The following is an 18,110-nucleotide window of genomic DNA, read 5'->3' on the forward strand; positions in this document are numbered from 1 at the left end:
AAGTTACTGAGACTTGTTCTACAGTTCTCAGTTCGTGTCCACCCCAGTGGCCAAACAAGCTGAGGCTTTGTCTCAGTCTCTTCATCTTCTAGAGGAGGGCACACAGGGACAGGCCAAGGGGAATGGCTTGAACCTGCCAGAACAGGGGAGACTGAGATGAGCTCTTAGGCAGAAGCTCTTCCCTGTGAGGGTGCTGAGGCGCTGGCACAGGGTGCCCAGAGAAGCTGTGGCTGCCCCATCCCTGGCAGTGTTCAAGGCCAGGTTGGACACAGGGGCTTGGAGCAACCTGCTCCAGTGGAAGGTGTCCCTGCTTGTTGCAAGGATTGGAACTGGATGGGCTTTAAGGTGTCCTCCAAGATAAACCATGATGTTTCTGTGATTCTATGATAGTGTGTGAGTTTATCTACCTCTCAAGAAACTGAAACTTCTTACTTATTAGCAACATATTCTGTCTTCAGTTAAAAGTGGGTGTCTTGATGTCTTTTGCTGAGGAAATAGAGGAATATATGGAGGAAATGACAGAATAATTTCAGCAAGGACAAAGATACCCAGCATGTTCTGCAGATTGTCTGTGAAGGTTGAACAGTGAGGCTGCATTACACAGCATGCACAGACAGTTCTGTAAACCATGGAACAAGCTCACTTTTCCATGTCACAATCAGGATCACATTCACATTTCAAAGAAACAATAGAAGACTTTAATTCAGTTTTCACTATGCTGGAGATTTTCTCTGGCTCTGCCTCTGCCCCTTTCTCTGTCCTCATTCCCAGTGTTTTTGAACTCTGCCTGCAATGCATTTCAATGCTTGCCAAGATATCCCCAGCTAAGAGTGAGTTAATAAGAACATCTGGCCAGGATGATGCTCTGTGACCCACCCCCTCAGCACATCTGGTGGTCATGGCCGTGGATGGGGAACCTTACCGAGTGTAAGGCTTCTGCAGGGAAAGAGGATTTTGTCAGCTAAGGCTGGATTTATTGAAAATACCCGAATCCAATTGGTTATATAAAGGGGCTTTCATGTCAATAGGAGAAGTGCCTATAAATAGGTACACACACACGTATACACTTTTTTATATGAGTATACTGTCAATGAATAAGAATGCGGACTGCCTAAAAACTGTCTTTATAGGTAATTAGTCCCAAAGGCCCTAAACTGGTTAACCATCAAGGCATGCTGCAAAAGAACTTGCTTTGGTAAGGGCTTTTTGAAGAGGCTGAATGTCCATTCTCTCTAAAGGGAAGAGAGGATGAAAAGGGTTTATGTGCTTGGTTGGCAGAGTTCCTTTTTGAAATGATTATTTTAAAACTTCTGGATCATTTTTTGTCCTTCTAATAATGAATTAAGGTGTCCAGACACTTTTGTGAGCATCTTCCTGTATTATTTATGTAGCAATCCATCAACACCAATGCCCTGCTCTTGTTTTCCTTTGCTGGTTAGAAAAAAAGATGGATTTTTCAGACAGCACAATGAATCATCAGTGAAGTGAAAACACTGGGCAAAATCTCTTGTTTAAGAATGGCCTGTGCACAGCTCAGGCCAGCACATTTTTCATGGGATGCAAGGGAGCAGTTCAAAGAATTGGCAAGGAGTGTGTTCTGCATATTCATGAGGCTGGGCAAGGAGGTGAAGGTACAGGAGAAGGCAGAAAAGCAATGTGAGGATAGAGTGGAATGTGGAGCGAGTTACCACGGTATCCGATTTTACTGCTGTTTGACGTAAAGCTCCTTTGCTTTTACACAACCGCTGGAATTGAATGGAAGCAGTTCAGGGCATAAATAATGAATGTGTCTTTTACATGTTAAGAGAGGAGAATCTGCACCTCATCACAGAGATAACACACCCCTCTCTTCTCCTCTCCTAGTCTCCAGCCTGCGTTCCTGAAGTCAGTCAAGATCTTATCCAACAGACAGAGGAGAAACTCGAAAACAGCCCCTGCAAAGAGCTATTCTCTCACTGTACAAAGTAAGTATAACTCGATACCCAGAGATCTCAGCACCGCAGCCAGCAGTGTGTAAGGAACGGGTCAGGTAAAAGACACACATTTCCACTTGAACCTGAAGCAAGTATCTTCATCTTATGTTCATAATCCTTGAGGCAGAGCTGACAAGCGGTGAAGTCATTTCATCTGAGCAAAATGTGATATTTCCATGCCATTATATACACTACACACAGGCACTTAGTGTTTCAGGTATTTGACGGAGTGTTCTAGCCAAGTAAACCAGCCGTGGATTTCATGCTGTGTGAAAAGAGCTACAATGATAATGCATCCAAAGAAAACATCTCTGTTTCAAAGTGAATAAAAATTAAGTGGCTATACAGCCCATTTAGACAGAGGAATGTGCAAACTTGCTCCGCACGGCTTTTCCAGCAAATCTTCACCAGGAGAATGGGGCTTTTTTGAATGCTTTCTGTCTGCCTGTGGCGCTCAAAATGAGCGTGCATTATTTCATCCTTTGTCTGGGAAAAGGCTTATCAGTTTTTGTAGCGGAGAGGCGATTTGCACTGTTATGCGCTAAAGCTCCAGGTATGCACTTTGCATTTGCAAACACTGACCCGAGGCTGTTCACGCCAGTAGATCATAAACGAATGAAAATATGAAAAGGAGGGATCATGGCACGCTGGCCCGTGTGGTTTCTGGCCGAGCACCGTTTGTTTTCCCTGGATGATGTAATGGGGATTTGTAAAATTCGCTCCTCTGTCATTCATTGTTTTGACTCATTTCATTGACCTTTTCTGGTTCCAGTTATGCTTTGCGTTGGTAGATGTGGGTTATTTCTGGCCTTCTCTTCTAACACAGCCAGTTTCCTTGCATTGGCCTGGTGTCGTGTAGAGATGCTCCTGTAACTCGCACCAGTTGTGTGTGCCAGTTCCAGTGACAAAGGCAGAGCTGTGCTCAACACAAACCCCCCTGATGCCTGTTTCCAGTTCTCAAATCGGTTTGAAAGCTGACAGTTCCCTCTAAAATGCACTTTGTTGTTGCCAAAGAGGGGAACTAAAAAGCAAACAACTGCTGAAAGGCAGCTATTGTTCTGTGAAATGCGCACAGCTTTTAATTAACTGAATGGAATAGGCTAGCATTGGACACCACTTAATTCAGGCTCGTATTCACCAACAGCCATTCCTTCGTCTCAGCTCAAACAGATAAATGAGCCAGGTTTGAGACCTTGTTAATAAATATGCTGGGCATTTCACATGGACTGAAATGGGGTCAAAAGGAAGTTTTAACAACTTGCTGTTGGTATTTACTAAATGTACTGAATAATGTTAATTTTGGAAGAGTTCGCGGTCAGACCAAGAAAGGGAGGCATACATACAAATATGAAGCTTGCTGTCCTGTAGGAGCAGGAATGGATAGGAGTTTCAGACACATCTTCCTAGATAAGATCAGTCTGCTGGAGATATGCATGTATAAGCTCTAATTTCTGCTTTGACCTTTAATATTTTGGCTGCCTGCTCCTGCCCCCCTCCAATTTCTCATGTTCATGTTATTCATGGTGAATTGTTTGCAGAGATATAGAACTACCCCAGGGTAGGACATAGATCATCCATTCACAAAACAAGACAAGTCCTTCAGAGAGGATTTCCTTCCTCCTCCAGTAAAATCTGGAGCTGTGTCTGTATAGCCTTAGATACAGACAGAAAAGTGTTTGTATACCCAAAGACAGAAATATGCCCAAACCCAAGTTTAGTCCCCACCAATGCTGCCAGCAGAGGTGGAAGCAGTAGCCCCAGTAAGCAAGGCAAGAACCCAAACCAGCAGGTGAACAACACCTTAATCGATGTGACTGCCTTCATCTCAGGCAGCTCTCTTAGCTCAACCCATCTTTTCTTATCTCTGAACCTTTGGCCTTTCTTATGGGATGTCTGTTGGTCTCTGGCTGCTTGTTGCCTGTCACAAGCAATATACTTCTTTCTCACATTTGCAGGCTGGTCTTTCTGTTCCTTCCTCCCTTTGATTATGCAAAAGACTTTGCATCCACTACATGAGCCCAAGAAGTCTTTTCTTGATCCAGAAGCAAATCCACACCCCTGTTCAGACTTTCCTCTGTTTTACTCTACAAAGCACATAGCTGTTAGGCAAAGCCCCTTGATTTTAATGACAGTTACTACTTCTTCTGTGTAGAAGGAATTGAAATTGATTATTTTTTGCTCAAAATAATACCTCTATGGTCCTTCTTTGACAGAAATGGGCTTTAGACAGAAATCTTCGATCCAGACACAAACATCCCCTGAAGTTTAAGAGCGCAGTTCCTGAGGGTGTTTTGTTCATTTACTAACAAAAGCAAATAGATTTGTTGTCTAGTGAGTAACAGTCTTTGTAAAAGTCCATTGAAGCCAGTGGGAGATGCCCTGTTAATTTTCAGCAAGCATAACCAGTACATATTACTATTCATCTTGTATAAGGCCTTCTGTTATGAAATACATCTAACACAGCACTTCGTTCCTAGATCAAAACCATGAGTAAAATAAAGTACAAAATGAAGGAGAATGATCGCACCATACAAGAAGTCTGGATTCTCTCCTCTTGTTTTGTTTCTCTTGTGCTCCAAGTTCAGGATTATAAAATGCTTATATATCCTTTTCATCTGAGATAGATCTGTCCTTGACCACCTCAGTGGGGAACCATTCCAAGAGTACCTGAACAGCATGTACTTCGACAGGTTTCTCCAGTGGAAGTGGTTGGAAAGGTAAGTGTCCAAGTTGTTTGAGTTTTTTTTTTCCTATAAAAAATGAATACAAAAGGTTTATTTTCACTTTCCATGCAAAGCACGTAGATTGTGCTCAAAATCTGACAGCTGAGATAGTATGTTTGCTCCCTTTGCCTTCAAGATAAAGACAGTTTGGCCTTTCTTCAGCATTACCAATGCCTCATCCTAATGTTTGCCATTTATGGCCCTCTGTGAAGCAATTCTCTCCCTCTTTTCACTGTTTTCCTTCAGGATGGTCTGTCAAGATTCATTCACCATTTCCCTGAGCTATACTCCAGGGAAGCTTTCCCAGAGAGTTCCAGGAAGGCTTTCCTAATTTTAGCATTTGGTATTAAGTGTTCATTGTTAGAAGGTTCAAGAGATAATGGCTTTAGCCACAGGAAGATGCCATATAAGAAAGTCATGGTTATGTTGGTGTTAGACTCACTTTAACCGTGAGCTGAGTCTCCAGCTGTGACCATCCAATGAGCATGATCGGTGCCAGGGATATGAGTGTGCCTAGACCCAGAAATGCTCTTCAGCCTCTCCCTTCTCTCTTTAAGGAATCCTGTGATCTGAGCAATGTCTGTGGCCAATATCTCTGTAGGTCCTGTCACTGTGAGCTACTTATGGCACAGATTGAAGGACACATTACACATTTTTTATAACCTATCCTTTGTGCGTCTGTAATGCTAAACTTAAGATACACATCCACTCTCTGGCTTTTGCACTTGCAAACACTGTGCCCAGGCAAGACTGAACAGATGCTACTCGCTAGGGAAGCAAAGAATAAGCCAGAAACCTATCCCAAAACACAAGGGGGGCAGTTTTGGCTTCTAAAGCTTAAGTGTTTGCCCATTCAATGGCATCAGCTACATTAGGCACATCAAGATTAAAGTACATTCAGCAACTTCAGTTGTCTTTCTGTTTAGCTGTGTTCTGAATATGGTGACTTATTTGCTTGGACCAGTTACTATTATTAAATCTCTGTAAACAGACAAAAATGCATCATATAGGTCCTCACACCATATTTATTGGCTAGACATTTTTGAGCACATTTAATAACGAGGCAGCCTTAGTGGGTGTCAGTTTGCAAGGAAAGGGGCCTTTGCCTGCTCCTTGTTGGGGGGCTGTAGCATTCATACACTGCTGGGTAGCAGTGACCTTGAGTTGAGAGAAGCCCCAGGTTCCACAAATGGAATTAATTATGGCAGATGAGTTAGGGCCAGATCCGTGAGTGGTGTGTATCAGCATGATGGCTCAGAGATCAAAGGAGCTGTGCCAGTTCTTCTCCCTGGAAAGCTGCAAAGCTGCTGCGCAAGAGGGAAAGGGAAGCAGTGGGCAGAGGGGAGAGCCTTTTCATGCCAAGACATGCTCCACATGCCATCTTTACTGAATCCAGCATTCACTCTTCCATTTCAATTAAGAAAACATCAGATGATTCATCCTTAGCCAGGCTATTTCCTATCTACTTTCACATTTGGGATAAGGAATTTTCTGAAATGCTTTGAGGATTATTACTTTTTCCATTCCCCCAACAAGTGTGACAGGCTATCAGATATGCCTGGCTTAAGAAGCTGGGAGAACTGTTTTGAGGATTAGCAAAGAGCTGTTAGTAGCTCTTTCTGACAGCCTGCTGGCTCCAATGGAGGAGTCATACAGTCCATTTATTCCAGAGACATCACTGAGCATGTAGTTATCACTGCTAATTGTTGCTTTTAACCCCAATGGCATTTGCAGTATCCTCACAGAAGCCTGAAAATAGCATCTCTCTCTCTTCTAGTTTTGGCCTTCTGCGTGTTTTTCTTCCCCTACTTTTAAAAACAATAATGAGCATAAATGAAACGATTCACTTTAGCATTTATTCCTTATTGTCATCAACCTCATCACTGCTGTTGTGGGAACAGCCACATTATTGTGCTCCCTCTGCCGGCTGGCTGCCCGCCAGAGGGAAACAGAGCTGGTAAGGACATCCATTAACAACCACTAACGTAACTGTAAAGCTTCAGTGGTGGAATGGTGGGGTTCTTCTTCTGTCACATTATAAAGCTTTTATGGTAAGAAAGTGGAGCACCTCCCATATGAAGACAGGCTGAGAAAGTTGGGGCTGTTCAGCCTGGAGAAGAGAAGGCTGCGTGGAGACCTCATATCAGCCTTCCAGTATCTGAAGGGGGCCTATAGGGATGCTGGTGAGGGACTATTCATTAGGAACTGTAGTGACAGGACAAGGGGTAACGGGTTGAAACTTAAACAGCAGAGGTTTAGATTGGATATAAGGAAGAAATTCTTTACTGTTAGGGTGGTGAGGCACTGGAATGGGTTGCCCAAAGAAGTGGTAAATCTCCATCCCTGGCAGTGTTCAAGGCCAGGTTGGATGAAGCCTTGGGTGATATGGTTTAGTGTGAGGTGTCCCTGCCCATGGCAGAGGGGTTGGAACTGGATGATCTTAAGGTCCTTTTCAACCCTAACTATTCTATGATTCTGTGTAGGGCTGGAGCCATTTTGGTAAGGCAGGATTTTGTGGGAACCTTGTTAGGTTGTACAATTCATGTCCAGTGAATGTTAGGGAGCACTCTGCCCTCAGACGGAAAGACTTATTTAACCCTTAATTTGTCCCTTTAAAGGAAGGAGATGCTTTTCCTCCCTTCTCACCCATGATGCTCTCCCAGGAGGCAGGTACCCCAGGCAGGGCCAGACTGGCTTGGAGCTTGGCTTCCTGCTCTCCCCTCCTGCGAATGGTACCTAAGCCCACCTCTCTGGTCCCTGGGATTGTTTCCTTCCTTGTTTCACATAATTTTCCTGTTTTCTTTAAGGTCAAAACATCAGAAAACTTTTCTGGTGGATTGAATTCTGGATCTTTTTTCTTCCATCCCTAGAAGTGTTCAAGGCCAGGTTGGATGTGGCTTGGAGCAACCTGGTCTAGTAGAAGGTGTCCCTGCCCATGGCAGGGGCTTGGAATTGGATGAGCTTTAAGGAAGGTCCCTTCAAACCCAAACCTTTCTAAGGTTCTATGACCTTGAAGACCAAGCGAAGTCATAAAGTGTTAGCCCATTCTATGCCTCATGAGAATTAATATGTTATTGGAAGCTCCCAGGCCTCTTCTTTGCTTAACAAAGGGCAAACCTATATCATGGAGATACAGAACCCTCCTTGGTCCTCAGATGCTTGCAGAAATTATACTGATGACTCACTAATGTGTTGTGTTTTATTACAACTTAATATGTTGGAATTGAAAAGTTCAAGCCATACATAGCATTGAAGTAATGGAATTACATAATTATATATTATATTCTATAATAGGATTACCCTGAAACAATGTGATTATCTAATATTTATGTCTTTTGCTTTTTTCAAAGTATGCTCTGAAATAAATAAATCACAGAGAGTGCATTAAATGTGTTGTCTGCTTTATTTTTCCTGTATTTCCTTTTCTTCCAGGCAACCAGTAACAAAAAACACATTTCGGCAGTACAGGGTACTGGGGAAAGGCGGCTTTGGGGAGGTGAGTACGTCTGAAAGCTTCTCCTAAGAGTGTTTCTTACTTCTCAGGCACTGAAGGCCACAGCAGCCTGATGCGATAGAGGTTGATTTTCATTAAGTGCTGACCCTTTCCTTAACCTCTCATGACAAGAGGCAGTGGGTTCAGACTGAAACAGGGAAAGTTCAGGTTAGATATAAGGAAGAAGTTCTTTACTGTGAGGGTGGTGAGGCACTGGAATGGGTTTCCCAAAGAAGTGGTAAATGATCCATCCCTGGCGGTGTTCAAGACCAGGTTGGATGAAGCCTTGGGTGACATGGTTTAGTGTGAGGTGTCCCTGCCAATGGCAGGGGGTTGGAACTGGATGATCTTAAGGTGCTTTCCAACCCAAACCATTCCATGATTCTCTGACACTGTCATCCCAAAAGAACGCTTTTGAGAATTATTCCGTATTTGACCAACAGTGGAATGAGGGGCACACCCTTATTTGTGTCCTAACTGATGACTGGGCAGCAAGAGTCAGTGCACAGGCTTTAGCTGAGCAGATAACAATCTGCGTAGACAAAAGGAGGTGGGATAGGAAGCAGGCGGAGGAAAGTGGAATAATGAAACCAATATTACACAGCAGGTTTGGAAACAGTAGTCGGTTCCCCAGCTGCCCCCGCCTGTGCCTTATTCGCTGTGCCGCCGTCTCTAACCTTAAAAGGACTCGCTGGGATCAGCTCATGAGGAGTAAAGTGCAACCCAGACGCAGCGTTTGCTTCGAATTACCCAGCAATTGTTCTCTTTAATTCGCAGGTCTGCGCTTGCCAAGTGCGAGCGACAGGGAAGATGTACGCCTGCAAGAGATTAGAGAAGAAGAGAATAAAGAAGAGGAAAGGCGAATCCATGGCACTAAATGAAAAGCAGATCTTGGAAAAAGTCAATAGTCAGTTTGTAGTGAGTATTGAACTCCCCGGTGCTCAGCTCCCTGCTCACCTGCTGAGCACTGCTCTTGTTGAACCCAATGCCTCCTCCAACTCCTACAACAGGGAAGGTGCCAGAAGGTGATTCCCTTTGCTTTGCACCTTAGTCCTGCTGCATGCACCTTTGCCAAGTCTCATTTTAGTCTCTGGTCTGTGTGAAATGCACCAACCAAGGTGCCTGTTCCTGCCATGGGAATGATGCTTTTTGCAGCCTTGACTTGCATCAGAGCTGCATCAGCTGAGCTATTTTTATCCAGTGTGATTACCTGAATTCCCAGCGCCTGGGGAAGAGGAGCTTGGAGGAGACTGAAAGATATTTGAACCAAATAGATGAGAAGAGATTGGCTAGTAAGCAGTGACGTGGAGCTGGTCTGTCTGATGTAGGGCTTTCCTGACTCATGCCAGCTCTTGTGTCTCTTTAAAAACTTGCCTTAGATTAAGGAAAAAGTGTTGTTCTATCAGCATCTGTCATGTTCTTTATACTTATTTTAGGAAACACTGTGAAAACAACAGATGCAAGATATTTATTTACCTCTGGCAGAAGCAAAGATGATGGCACATACTTACACATGATGGGTAGCTTTTGGCTTGCCTGGTCATTCCTGGAGCACCTACCAGAGCACAATGACACTAACCTTTGTGCCTCAGTGGTGGTCCATTTGACCACCACAGGACCAGGCTATCAGGGCCTTCCTGGGAACCTACTGAGATAATAGTTTTTGGACAGCTACCCAGCAAAACAGTGCAGCAGGAGGTGTAGATTCCCTTGGTTATTAAGATCTTTCTTACATGGAAAAGTATGCCTGGAATTAGTATATTTGTCCAGCTTGTGAAGCTATCTGAGCATTAACCGTGAGGGTTTCTGATGATGAATAGGCTGGATTCAACAAATTAATCTATAAAACCCTAACATCTGATTTTTCTGTTCTTCCAAAATGTGTGTTTGCTATTGCAGTAAGCCCCAGTTCAAATTCAGTTTCTTTATTTTTCCTTCTCTGGAGGGTATCTTTAATGAGGAGTTAGTGCTTTCTTCTCAGCAGCTAAATGAACTGTCACAACTATACTACAAATGTTTCTCTAGGTCAATTTAGCCTATGCCTATGAAACAAAGGATGCATTGTGTTTAGTTCTGACCATAATGAATGGAGGTGACCTGAAGTTTCATATCTACAACATGGGAAACCCAGGCTTTGAGGAGGAAAGAGCTTTGTTTTATGCAGCAGAGATTCTTTGTGGCTTAGAAGACCTACATAGAGAAAATACTGTGTACAGGTAAGCACTCTTTAAAGTCTTACAGGATATCTTTTGTGGGTAAAAATAACTGTTTGCATCTTCCCGACTCATTGTGGTGCTATAAAGCTTAGATACCTCAGTGCTGGGGCTGAAATTTCACAGGGCACAAATTCAGTATGATTCAGTAATCATGGAAGGAAGCAGTTGCTTCAGTAATGCGTCCTGTCTAAATTGCAGAGCTAACACAAAGCTCCCCAAACCCTACCTCAGTGTGCACTGAATGACGTAAGAAAATTATGAAGGTTCCTATAAAGGGATTTCATTGAGGATTCTAGTTTGTAGTTGATATGAAATGGAGATCTCGCTATTCAAGCCTCTATTTTAATTAGTTGGGTTTTATTGCATTAGGAGCCACAGCACATCAGACGTGGAAAAGCCATGTCCTACCCCAGAGGGAGCACAATCAGCACAAGAGGGGGTTTGAGACACAGGGCAGGGATTCACGCTCTAGGACATGACCAAGCTTGATTAGCTGGATCCTAATGGCAACCATGGCATGCCAGCTGTGGAAGGAGGCACGCTTACAGCCGTGCAATGAAGATGTCCTGCTGGCAGCATCCCACCCGCTGTGGGAGCAGCCAACGGGCAGAGCATTGCCCGGAGCGGTGACAGCTTCGAGAAGGACAAATGTCAACTTCTCAGCTTCCAGTCTGGCTTCCAGCTCTATACACGCCTTTTACCAGGGCATCACATGGTTTACTTGCTGGAAAAGCAGGGTGGTTGCAGACAGAGTTCTTGTGACTCCATGAGGATTTATTTTTTCCTAATCAAAGACCAGTGGAGTTGTAAACAACACTGAATGTTTGCCTTCATCATCCCAGCTTGTGAAATCATTACTGCTGGCATTCACAGCAGAAGAGGTCCTGTGGATTGATGAAAAAACTTCCAAGGGCAATGATTAACAATGATATGTTATTTTCAAGAACCAAGCCCCACTTTAAATCATTCGATAAGCCCATGTGTAATAATCATTATTCATATGCTTGTATACGTAGGAATCACAATATTGTTGTTCCTTGGAGGAGTTCTGTAGCAAACTGCTACTTGGTTGCCTCAGTGTGACTCAGATCTCGCTAGCTGCCATAAGGAGAGCAGACAGATAACATGCTGATTGTGTTGGTGCTGGCCCAAGAAGGACCTATTTTTTTTCCCAAGGAACAAAATGGAATTAAGTGTTTAATGTCAACTGAAAAATCAAACAATGAATGATGTGTCTGGCTTCCCTCTTCTTTAAAAACCATCCTACCACATTCAGGAAAGTTTTCTTTAAGAAGTTCTAGATCACAAGCATGCTTTATTGTTGAAAATGACTGGTACATTCGTAACCTGGCTGGTGAAATGCCATACTAATGCTGCTTTCTAATCAAGCAAATCAGATCTGGCCACCTAAAATAGAAGGTGACTCTGAGAGAAGTGGCATCCTACTACCTCAAGTAATTGTTTTCATGTTACTCTTGAAAGAGTTGCTAGTTTACACCTCAGATGCCACATTCCTTTTAGTGATAAATGATGTTATATCCCTGTAGGTGACATTTTCCAGCAGTATTTTGGGAGCATCTGCAGAGACCCCTAATTCATAATAGCGCAGCATGTTTTGGGACCAGTGAGAAGTGCTATATAAGTCAATAAAATAGAGCAGCTAAATGTTACCACTTTCTCAAGGTGAATAATTCATTGCAAAACACTTATTCCTCCAACTTAATTTCATTTTCTATGAACAAAATGCTACTGACTAAATCACAGCATCGGAAAACACATCCCCATCTCACGGGCCGCTGACACACACTGTGGATGTGGCCCGAGAGAGCAACCAGGCTCAGAGTTAGATTTATCTGATGCAGATTTCCCTTTGCTGAATGAGGTGCATTGGTGACATTTCTCAACTGCATCACACTGGTAAAGGTCAATGGGTCGATTGTTCATGGAGTGCAAACATAAAAAGCTGATGGTTCTTTTAAAGTTATTATTATGTATAATATATAATGATATATATGATGATATATAATATGATATATTTTATATCATTGGATGAATATATACATCTATTTTATATCATTATATTAATGTTGTTATATACAATGTTTATATATAACATGATATATATATTTATATATAAATTATGTATACACATGTACTATAGCTGTGTCGGGAAGCTTCAGTCAGCATCAAAACCACATTGTCCTGGGCATTACACAAATACACTGTAAAGCCTTGTCCACCTTGATTAATTGAGTTGTTCATGCTGCCCTGTACAGCCAAATAATGTAGTATCAGCTTTCTAGCATGGGCACAGTGCTAGCAGTTTGTATTTCAGTGTATTTAGGCTAGGCTAGTTTACATATGGGAAGCTGTATCATGGGGAAGTAGCCTTAAATGTAACTGTCTACCAGGGAGTTTTATTTCTCTTGCACATTTCATACAAGAATCACATTACTCCTTGGCATTTGGAACTGTTGGCCACACAAAGGAAGCCAGCCTTGATGCTGAGGAACCAAAATCTGAAACCAGAAATGACAACTGATGTCTGGGGGGGAAGGCAAGCCTGCTTTAATTGGCCACAGTTACAGCTTGAAGTGGGACTAATAACTGCTGGAGCAGAAGATGAAGTAACTAATGAAGTCTGAGTTCTTCAAGGAAATAGTTCTTGAGGGATTTGGAATAAATTCTTATAAATAGGAAATGCCCTCCACTGTGTTGCTCCAGCACTGGAAACCTTCTGATAGGCAGGGAAAGCCACAGCGGTTATGTTAAACTAAATCACAGCATTCGCCTGCCCTTCACATGTTTCAGTATTGTTTATTTGAAAAGTAGGCTTGGTACCAGTGGGCATTCGGTGAAGTTTATCTCGAGAGGTCAAGAGGGTCTGGAGCAAGCAAGAAGAGAAGGTTGTGCCCATTCTTTATGTTCTTGCTTGAAATAATAAACACAAGTGAGGCAAGTTTTGAAATTTCAATCTCAGCATTGTGAAGACCATAAAACATCCTTCTCCATGCACCGGGAAATTCATGACACCAGAGTGGAACAGCTTGAACTTCAGGGCAGGCTCCTGCCCAGCCTCTGTGCAGTGCACTGATCTCCTGGTGCGAGGGTTTCTCCTGGAGACCCCCCTCTCTTTGCTCTTTGAAAAGAAATGTGTCTTGCTGGGAAGCTAACAGAATCAAGCTGGTTCACAAATGCAAGGAGGCCTTAGAAAAAGACAAAGCCAAGCACTTCTTGGATTTGCACCAGGCTAGATGCTGTGTTTCAGTAGGAGTCGACCAGATAAAAGTCAGGGCATGATGTTGTGAATTGCAGCGATACATTCTTGCCTGCCTCACTCAGCAGTGCTGGTGCCTTATTCGGGCTCCTGAGCCAGCACAGCTTGCTCCCATCACATGTCCCTTCTGGGATGCACCCTGCCCAGCACATCCCTGTCTTCCCTCCAGTACCTCCAGCTCCCATCTCCCAGGCTGGCTTTATTCCCACTCTGTGTTAAAAGAAGGCTGTGCCTCGTCCCTACTTAGCAGCATGGGGAAGGTGGGCTGCATCTTCCCAGGAGCATCCAGGAATGGTAGCGGTGGCTGCAATGTTGTGCTCACCTCCATAGGCACAGAAACAAACCTTGGTCCAGGCAGCATCTAGAAGGAGCAACTGGTGAAGTGGGTTTGGTGCAGACAAACCTCTCAAAAGAATGAAGGTTCTGCCAAGACTCTGCTAAATACATGAAAACTGAGATTACATTTTTCAGATGTTTATAACTTGGCCAGGTTTGGGAATTCACTTTTTCACAGAAGCAGTAAAAGGCACATCTTTGACATCAGGGTGACCACCTTGCCAGTTTTCATGGCGTTCCTCCAAAGCACATAGGCACTGGAGTTGCACTGGAGTTTGGAAGAAGAATCTTGATGTGGGCACAGCATTCTCTTATTTGCCTTTCATTTTCCAAACTCAATAAAATTATTACACATGTGCACAAGTGCATGTACACACATTCACTGCCTTGGTTTGTGTCAGATGCCAGGCATAGCAAATTTGAGCCCAAGATAACTGCTATTTCCATTTTCATATGCAAATACAAGATTTTAATATGTTTTTCTTTTTAACAAAAGATTTTATAACAGAAAATGTTACAGAGATTTAGCAGGATAGTGGGTTGGTTTACAGGGCTTACAGGACTGGATGCATGAGTCCATTATAGAGTGGATTAGGAACTAAAAGCTTGGCTTAGTGAAAAAAATGTAACTCTGGTTTAGAAAAAAACATATGGTTTCAGTCTATCTGTGAAGTGAGTTGTAGAAAGTTGTATTGGTTTCATGAGTTCCTTGCTGTTCGAGTTGACAGTCAGTTGGTTTATTACTAGTAATAAATGCACTCACACACTGTCAGACGGTTATGTTATCAAAACCAGCCTCATACCAGTAAGTGTTCTCTTTCATTTTCAGAGATTTGAAGCCAGAAAATATCCTGCTAGATGATTATGGTAAGTCTCAGAGGTTTACAGAGATGCTTTCATATTAAAGTAGATTAGGTTAGTTTTAGGATATATACTGTACAAAGACAAATAATGCTCTGAAGTGACTAAGAGGCTCAGCAGATGCTAATACTCCTGTCTTGGGTGGGTGGAGTGCTGGAGCTCACTGCATGGATGGAAGGAAGCAGTGTTTGTTCTCAGAGCACAGCTTTGCTGGAGGTGTCTGTCTTCTTTCATTGTTGTTCCATCCTTACTGTTGCAAGGCTGACACCACACAAAGGAAGTTGTAATTTCTAAATCTGTGCTTCCCACTCCACTTACAGAAGTACTTTCATCCTCTGCTGAGCCAGCTCTCGGTTTATGCAGACCCAGGTACCCATTTCTCTGAAGGGAGCGATAATTGAATCTCATGATGAGTTACAGACCAGATGTAGCCCCTTCAGCCATCAAAGAGCTACAGAATTATGTCAGCCCATCCATCCCCTGTGATCAGTTCAAGATACTTCCCTCCAGCCTGCTTCCCATTGCCTTTTTTCTGTTGTTGGCTTTAAAATACCTAACACGATCCACTCTAGTCTGTAGCCTCACTGTTAAAATTGATTTCACTGCATTGTAATTCCCTTAATCATTCCTCCTGTCCTTATCAATGAAACTGCTCCAATTCAGCAACTGAAAACACTCTTCTCTTAAAATGTCTGAAAAGTTAATTGCAAGGGTATTGTAGCAATAATAACAGTTGTAGTTTTGGCCTAATTTGGGTCATATATCTACTTTATGTTGTTTTGTTTCTTTTTCCTTCCAGGCCATATTAGAATATCTGATTTGGGTCTAGCTGTTAAAATCCCTGAGGGTGAATCAATCCGTGGAAGAGTAGGAACAGTAGGGTATATGGGTAAGTCTTTAGTAGCTCATCTTTCTGATAATTTGCTGAGATTACTTGAGTTTTGGAGATCTTTCTGCCATGCAAAAGATTCACATTCAGCTGTGTCTGGGTTGCTAGACAGCAGCCCACCAAGAGTCATGCGAGTGGAAATCAGAAGTGGGCAAAAGGATGGACCACAGCAGCTCTTAATGAGATGGGTCTATAATCTTAAATCAGCAAAGAAGGTAAAATGGGGAGATAACAACTGAGATTATAGTGGTTGTACTGTAGTTTTATTTTAGGAGGGCTATGCACTAAAATGGAGGTTTATTTCTAGTTGCTGTTTTGTATAATAGTTAAAATGTATGTTTATTATAATATGGGTATATTTGCACCTATGGTCATCTTGACCAAGGTCATCTTGAGTCTTCCCCTGCATGCAGGGGAGGCTGTGCAAAGGAAGATTAGAGATGTATACATCAGTTAAAACCACACTCCCTGATTTAACTAGATCTGGTTTCTAATATTCAATGTCATTATTTGCATTCATTCTGTGGGTGGGCATATTTCATGGAATAAAAATTGCATATGCTTATTTGACTAAATGGAAACTAGCTGACATGAGCCACTGTTGCAGCATATGGAGACTTGAATGAAAGCAGGCAAATCAGTTGTCATCTCTAGCTTTTGTTATCTCAGTTTAAGTTTGTGTGCACACTAAGACTGTTTGTGAGCACATGGGTAGGTGTGCATACAGAAGTGAGGATGCCTGCAACACAGTGCCTGCAGAGCCAAAGCACGCTGGATGGTTGCAACACAAAATAAATGGATTTGTTTTTTGAATGGGGAAAAAATAAGTTGTAAATTAACCGAAAAGCCAGAACTTGCTTTTGAAGAAATGTCACTGTTGTTTACAGGATGTGTGTTTGCATGTCATTCCTTCCCTAAATGGAGAAATCTGGAAGGATTCTCAAGATTAGGCTTCTGCTTAATACTTAGCTTCAACTTCTTCATTGCTGTTTTAAAGGTCTGGCTTAGTAGACAGGTCAGAAGACAGCATGCACATGGCATGGAGCATGTAGAGAAAAAAACATGGCATATAGCATGCTGCATTTTCTGTAATATCAACAGCAACCACTCTGTGCATGTGTATTTGGTCACCAGAAAAGAACTTACAGAAATGTAAGGGTTTTTTTTGCCTGAATATCAAGCATTTCCACAAGAGCCATCTTTCTTCTCCACAGCTCCTGAAGTGTTGAACAACCAGAGATACACACTCAGCCCTGACTACTGGGGGCTAGGCTGTCTCATTTATGAAATGATTGCTGGGCAATCACCATTCCGTGGAAGGAAGGAGAAGGTGAAGAGGGAAGAAGTGGACAGGAGAGTGCTGGAGACAGAAGAAGTGTACTCCCATAAGTTCTCTGAGGAGGCCAAGTCCATCTGTAAAATGGTAAGGGGCTTGAAGGCCCAGTATGGCAGCTTCATTAGCAAGCTGTGTCTGACGGTCTGAGCAGTAACACAGTACCATAGATGGGCTGCAGAGACAAGGACTAACGAAGCTCATCTGTTGATGGGATGATTGCATTCTCTATTCATTCAAATTGTGTTTATTTGGGCTTGCTTCTCCATGAGATTCATCACGGTCATCTTGAGTCCTCTCCAAAGGTTTATGGTCCAGGGAGCTGTGTCTATTCTCGTGAGACTTTGAATGTCAATTTGCAGTCAAGAATGCGTTTCTGTCTTTTATAATCTTGGAGAAAAAAATAAAAAGGACTTGGTGATGCAAGACTCTGATTGTCTCCTGCAAGGGACTGAAAACCCCATGCTTCCATTGTCTTTGGTGAGAGCTGGGGGTAAGCAGGACAAAGATTATGCAATGAAATGATTGTGACACTCAAATGTTGTCCCACCCCATCTCACTAACTTTTTAGCAGCTTTTCCCCCAGGGCTCCAGGGTATCCAGCTTTTTAAATACTGTTGAGCTGTCCTTTAAAAAGTTTTCTCACTCTTTCAGCTGGGAGTCATTTTCGTAGCACAATAGCCATGTCTGACAATGGAAATCCTCAAACCCTCTGAGAACTCTCAAAGCTGTGTCTGAATTCATCAATGTCTTGTCAACAACCATCTTCAGAAGGCTGCATTGTAATTTGGGAAGGGATGTGGCCTTTTTCTTGATGTTGTTTGCTAAAGAGTGAAGTCTCCTTTGGAGACAATGACATATCTGTGTATGCTGTTAGGGAGAGAATGAAGGGAAAGAAAGGTCAACAAATAGGTAGTGAGAGTTTCACCAGTATCTTGTGCAACAGGCAAGCAAACTGCAGATCAACAACATTTCTGGTTGGCTGGCTTCACAAAAAGACACTGAAGTC

General features: G+C 42.8%; 1 protein-coding gene across 1 annotated transcript in view; it reads left to right on the top strand.

The window, feature by feature from the left end:
- GRK5 (G protein-coupled receptor kinase 5) overlaps positions 1 to 18,110 on the top strand; it is a 163,126-nt gene that overhangs the window by 132,123 nt on the left and 12,893 nt on the right. Inside the window, exons 5-12 of the mRNA XM_013130417.3 lie at positions 1,864 to 1,964; positions 4,598 to 4,690; positions 8,129 to 8,192; positions 8,967 to 9,107; positions 10,215 to 10,405; positions 14,848 to 14,885; positions 15,679 to 15,768; positions 16,983 to 17,191. Of these exons, the coding sequence (XP_012985871.2) occupies positions 1,864 to 1,964; positions 4,598 to 4,690; positions 8,129 to 8,192; positions 8,967 to 9,107; positions 10,215 to 10,405; positions 14,848 to 14,885; positions 15,679 to 15,768; positions 16,983 to 17,191 (927 nt within the window). The remainder of the gene's footprint in view (positions 1 to 1,863; positions 1,965 to 4,597; positions 4,691 to 8,128; positions 8,193 to 8,966; positions 9,108 to 10,214; positions 10,406 to 14,847; positions 14,886 to 15,678; positions 15,769 to 16,982; positions 17,192 to 18,110) is intronic.

This window comes from Melopsittacus undulatus, chromosome 4 (assembly GCF_012275295.1).
Source record: "Melopsittacus undulatus isolate bMelUnd1 chromosome 4, bMelUnd1.mat.Z, whole genome shotgun sequence".
NCBI lineage: Eukaryota > Metazoa > Chordata > Aves > Psittaciformes > Psittaculidae > Melopsittacus > Melopsittacus undulatus.